General features: G+C 41.5%; 1 protein-coding gene across 2 annotated transcripts in view; it reads left to right on the top strand.

Annotated features, from left to right (window-relative positions):
- CFAP57 (cilia and flagella associated protein 57) overlaps positions 1–4,567 on the top strand; it is an 85,636-nt gene that overhangs the window by 38,814 nt on the left and 42,255 nt on the right. For both annotated transcript variants that reach the window (XM_012649027.1, XM_012649028.1), the window contains 3 exons: positions 1,081–1,220; positions 1,980–2,145; positions 2,872–2,985. In XM_012649027.1, the coding sequence (XP_012504481.1) occupies positions 1,081–1,220; positions 1,980–2,145; positions 2,872–2,985 (420 nt within the window). The remainder of the gene's footprint in view (positions 1–1,080; positions 1,221–1,979; positions 2,146–2,871; positions 2,986–4,567) is intronic.

Genomic DNA, 4,567 nt, shown 5'->3' with positions numbered 1-4,567 from the left:
TGAAATAGTTATCCTGGATATTCAGAAAATGAACTTATTTAAAAACATGGTAGAGTTACTAGGGAGGGTTAAATGCTCATTGGAGGTTTGTGGTCATGAATTCTAAGTGAAACCAGTAAGCCTGCTTGTCTGATTCTCCATTATTATTAAGATACATGACTACTCAGGCAGAGGTACAGAAAAGAGGAGGATGAGAGAGAGTTGCTTTTGTTTTTAAGTCAAGAGAGATTTGAGTGTATTTCAACTAATAGAAATGTGCTAGTAGAGACAGATAGATTAAAGATATTGGAGAAGGAAGAAGAATGGGACTAATCTGTGCCTGCCTCCCACCCCAGGACACCACCTCTTTCTCTGAGATAGTAGAGTAGGATGGAGTGGATGCAGATGAGTGTATAAGTGGTGGAGGGCCAGAATTTGAGGGGATTTCCATCTCGGCCTTTGTCTTGGCTTGTGAACAGACCTAAATATGTACATATCATTAAATTTCCCAACTATCATTCCTCATTCAGGTGTCCTAGGGATAATTCCTCTGATGACAGACATCTGGAACCTACATAAACAGTGTAATGGGATGCAGTTCAATTTAAAGTCATTCACCTAACTCTGATTTGCTGCTTGTGGTAGAGTAATTAGTATAGTCTCTCTGGAGAGAAACTTGGTATTACTTATTCAGATGCTTAAAATCATTCATAGCATTTTACCCAGTATCCCACTTCTAGAAATGTATCCTAAGGAAGTAATCAGAGAGGTACACAAATACAAGAATATATTATGCAAGGATATTTAGTCTAGTGTTATTCCTAAATAATAAAAATTGGAAACCACCTAAATGTACCTCCAGTAGAGGAATGGTTAAATTAAAATCTAGAATATCTATAGAGCAAAATATTTTATTGCCATTAAAATAATTTTTTTAAATAATATTGGCACAGGAAAATATGCATGATATTAAAACAGTTTGCCCACAGCCTGATTTCTGTACAACCAGGCTGATTAATGTTCATGGGAACTAATTAGAGCTGAGGTGCACAGCCAGCCTTTTGTTTACCCTGCTGGATTCATTCTGTCTGATTTCTCCAGGGAGAGCCTGCCCACTTCGAGTATCTGATGTACCCGTTACACTCAGCACCCATCACCGGGCTAGCTACCTGCATCCGCAAACCCCTCATTGCCACCTGTTCTCTGGATCGATCTGTTCGCCTCTGGAATTATGAATCAAAGTAAGGAATGAAAGGCTTCAGTTGTTAATTTTGTTTATGTGAATTATTCTAATTGGAGAGTTTTAAAATTTAAATACTTAGAAACTTTCAGTTCAAAAAGATGTTTTTTAAATCAAGTCAGTCAACCTACTTGTTTCTCACTCTTGCATAGACTAGAAAACTTTGTGGTTTATTAAATGCTTACTCCATGCCAGACACTATACTAGATACTAGGGACGTAATGATAAAACCCCAATATCTCACTCTGTTACACAAACTCCTGTGTCCTTCCAGCTCTCCTATCCCCTCACTGCCCCCAGGTCTGCTTTCTGCTTTATGGAGCTCTCCAGACCCTTCCTTCCTCCTCTTCCTCCTCCTCACTCCCCCACCTACTCCCAGCCCCCTACTGATTTTACTTTCTGACACAGCTTCCCTGAGAATCTTCAACCCTACATTGACCCGACACTGTTTCTCTGCTCCTGCATACACCTTCTGGGACTGCTGGGGGAAAAATACTTGTACAATCCATGTGATTTGGGGAATCTAAGCAAAGCTTTGTCCTCTGCATCACTGGACAGCACTTTGACCAGCCCATCTATTTGCCATACGCAGTGCTGGACATTGTGATCAAGGAACCAAAACCTAGAAAAGAGAGGAGCCAATGATTGCTAGCAATAAAGTATCTCGGATGCTGTGATAACAACATATACCAGATACGGGAGAGGACTTGAGGGATTTCGTAGGCTGGGCTTGTAACTCAGTGATTGATCTTTTTCACAGCACTCTGGAACTGTTTAAGGAATACCAAGAAGAGGCATATACAATCAGCCTGCATCCATCTGGACACTTCATTGTAGTAGGGTTTGCTGACAAACTACGCCTCATGAATCTACTCATTGACGATATACGTTCTTTCAAAGAATACTCTGTCAGAGGATGCAGAGAGGTAAAAACCGCTGGAGATAAAGCCAGGGCAGAAATATCATGAACTGACATGCTCTGGGGAGATGAGACCAAAGTCTGTCTTAGAGAATTTTAGTAGCTTAAAAAAGGGGGGGGGGACCCAATTGTTCACCCAACAAACTTATGGAGTATATGGTTCTATTCCCGTATTCTTATACCCACCAAAATATTTCATTGTACGTAAAACCTTGTGAAATCCCACCTGTGATAAGTCCTCTCTGTAATGGTGGAGTACTAGCAAATATAGAAAATGAAAAGTGATCTGAGAATCAGAGTCACAGCTGGGAAGGCAAGGTTGGAGATTGGGAGGGGCCAGGGAAAAATAAGCATCAACAGTGACAGGCAATAAGCAGCCCATCAGGTTTCCCGCTGAGAGGACTTGCAGAAACAAGACAATGATTTTTAGGACTCACTTCCCCACTCTGAAATGGTGCTTCTACAGACAAAATGAGTGCCCTGTGATCCAAACAGCTTAGTGATTAGTGAACATGGCAGTGGCAGCACCTTGGCCACTATGGGCTGTAGGAATAGTGGAAGTGTCTGAAAATGTCAGCCACCTCTCAGTCTTCTTTGCACCTTCCTCCCACTCCCACCTGCACACATAGTTTCAGCCTCAACCCTTTGGGAAAAGCAACTCTTGTCTATAACCTCCAATTGGACTGTTCAGTTCTTTCTTGCTTACTTGCTTTCTTGCTGTCTTTCCCTGTAGTGTTCCTTTAGCAATGGAGGTCACCTGTTTGCTGCAGTCAATGGAAATGTGATTCACATTTTTACCACCACAAGCCTAGAGAACATCTCAAACCTGAAAGGACACACAGGGAAGGTAAATAACCGAACAGTGTCCAGGGAAACAAGGGGCACAATGGCAAAAGACATAATAAACAAGTGCCCAGACAGATTTAATTTCTAATTATAATTAATTCAATGAAACAAAAACGTGTGGTTGTTATGAAAGGAAATAATGAAGGGGTTGGCATAATTTAGGTTGGGGTGTTTGTAAAGGTTTGGTCCTGGAGCAGTGACTAAGAATTAACCAGACAACACTGTTGGGGGGTGGAGGGATGGGGAGATAATCATTGTATTAATAGATAGGGATCCAAAGACCAGAGATGAGAGGTTGCATGGGTGTCAGAGGAAATGAACATGGGTACCAGGGTGAACCATGGAGTGAAGCAGGGGCTGAAACTGGGGAGTTCACAGGGGCCCAAAAACATGGAACTATGTTGCCCTCATAAGGATTTTATACTTATCCCTCTTGTTCCTTGAAATCATTGAAGACTTTCAGGACAGGGAATGATATGACCAGATCTGCATTTTAAAAGATTAGTTTGGCTGCAGAGTCTTCAGAATCTATTGGAGGGGACAAGGGTAGAAATGGTAAGGAAGCTGTTGAGGATGTCTACTCGATAGAGGATTGTATTATGGACCATGATGGTAGGTGGTAAAGTTAGGGAGAAGTGGATGTATTTGAAACATTTTAGGAAGTAAAACCAATAGTTCCAATAGTTCCTGGAGTAAGATTGCATGTGAAACATGAATAAGAGGGAGAAGCCAAAGATGGAAACGGTAAAAAGAAGTCAGCAGATGAATTTGGAGAGAAGAGGCAATTGAAAAAGAAAGGCATTCTAGGAAGAAGGACCTGTTGGAGAAGATGGAATGGAGTATGGAATAAGATGGTGCTTTGTGGTTCATGTGGTTGGACACTGGGCACATTGGAGGGATGATAAAAATGGGAGCTGGAGAGGTTGGCTGCATCACAGAAGGCAGGTGTGCCATGCCAAGGAACTGGACTTTAGTCTGTAGGTGATGAGAAACAATTGAAGAGATTTCAGAAAGGAATAAGTGGGATCAGAAAGGTGATTCTCTAAACAGTATTAAGGATGGATTAGAGGGAAGGAAAGTTGGAGTGATGGAGACCAACTAGGATGTGAAGGTGAAGGATGGGTCAGGAACTAGCCATGGCTTTAGTAGTAGAAACAGAAAGAAGAAAGAGATTAGCTCCACTTTGGACATAATATGTTTGGTGTGCCCAGGAAGTATGATGTGTGTGCGTGGTGGTCAGTCAGGAAAGAAGTCAAGGCTGAAAATGAAGGTTCGGGGGATTAGGCAGTTGAAGTGACAGGCATTAGTTAGATCACCAAGGGCCAGTGTGGAATCTGAGAAGAATTTGGACCAACATTTAAGAACTTGGTGAAAGAAGAAGAGCTAATGAAAGATTGAAAATGGAGATACAAGGAGAACTTGGAATCAGAGAATCGTGTCAAAGAAGAACTAAACAATTTCCAAAAAGGATGAAGTGGTCAGTGATGCTAAATGTCAGAGAGAGGTCATGTAAAGACAAAAGTGGCCATTAACTTTAGCAAATAACAAGGTCATCAGAAGGAAAAGTGAAAAGAAAAAACCTT

The sequence above is a fragment of the Propithecus coquereli genome, unplaced genomic scaffold (genome assembly GCF_000956105.1).
Source record: "Propithecus coquereli isolate 6110/MARCELLA unplaced genomic scaffold, Pcoq_1.0 Scaffold299, whole genome shotgun sequence".
In the NCBI taxonomy this organism is placed as follows: domain Eukaryota; kingdom Metazoa; phylum Chordata; class Mammalia; order Primates; family Indriidae; genus Propithecus; species Propithecus coquereli.
The sequence above is the reverse complement of the archived record's forward strand: the minus strand, read 5'-3'. Positions and strand labels throughout refer to the sequence as shown.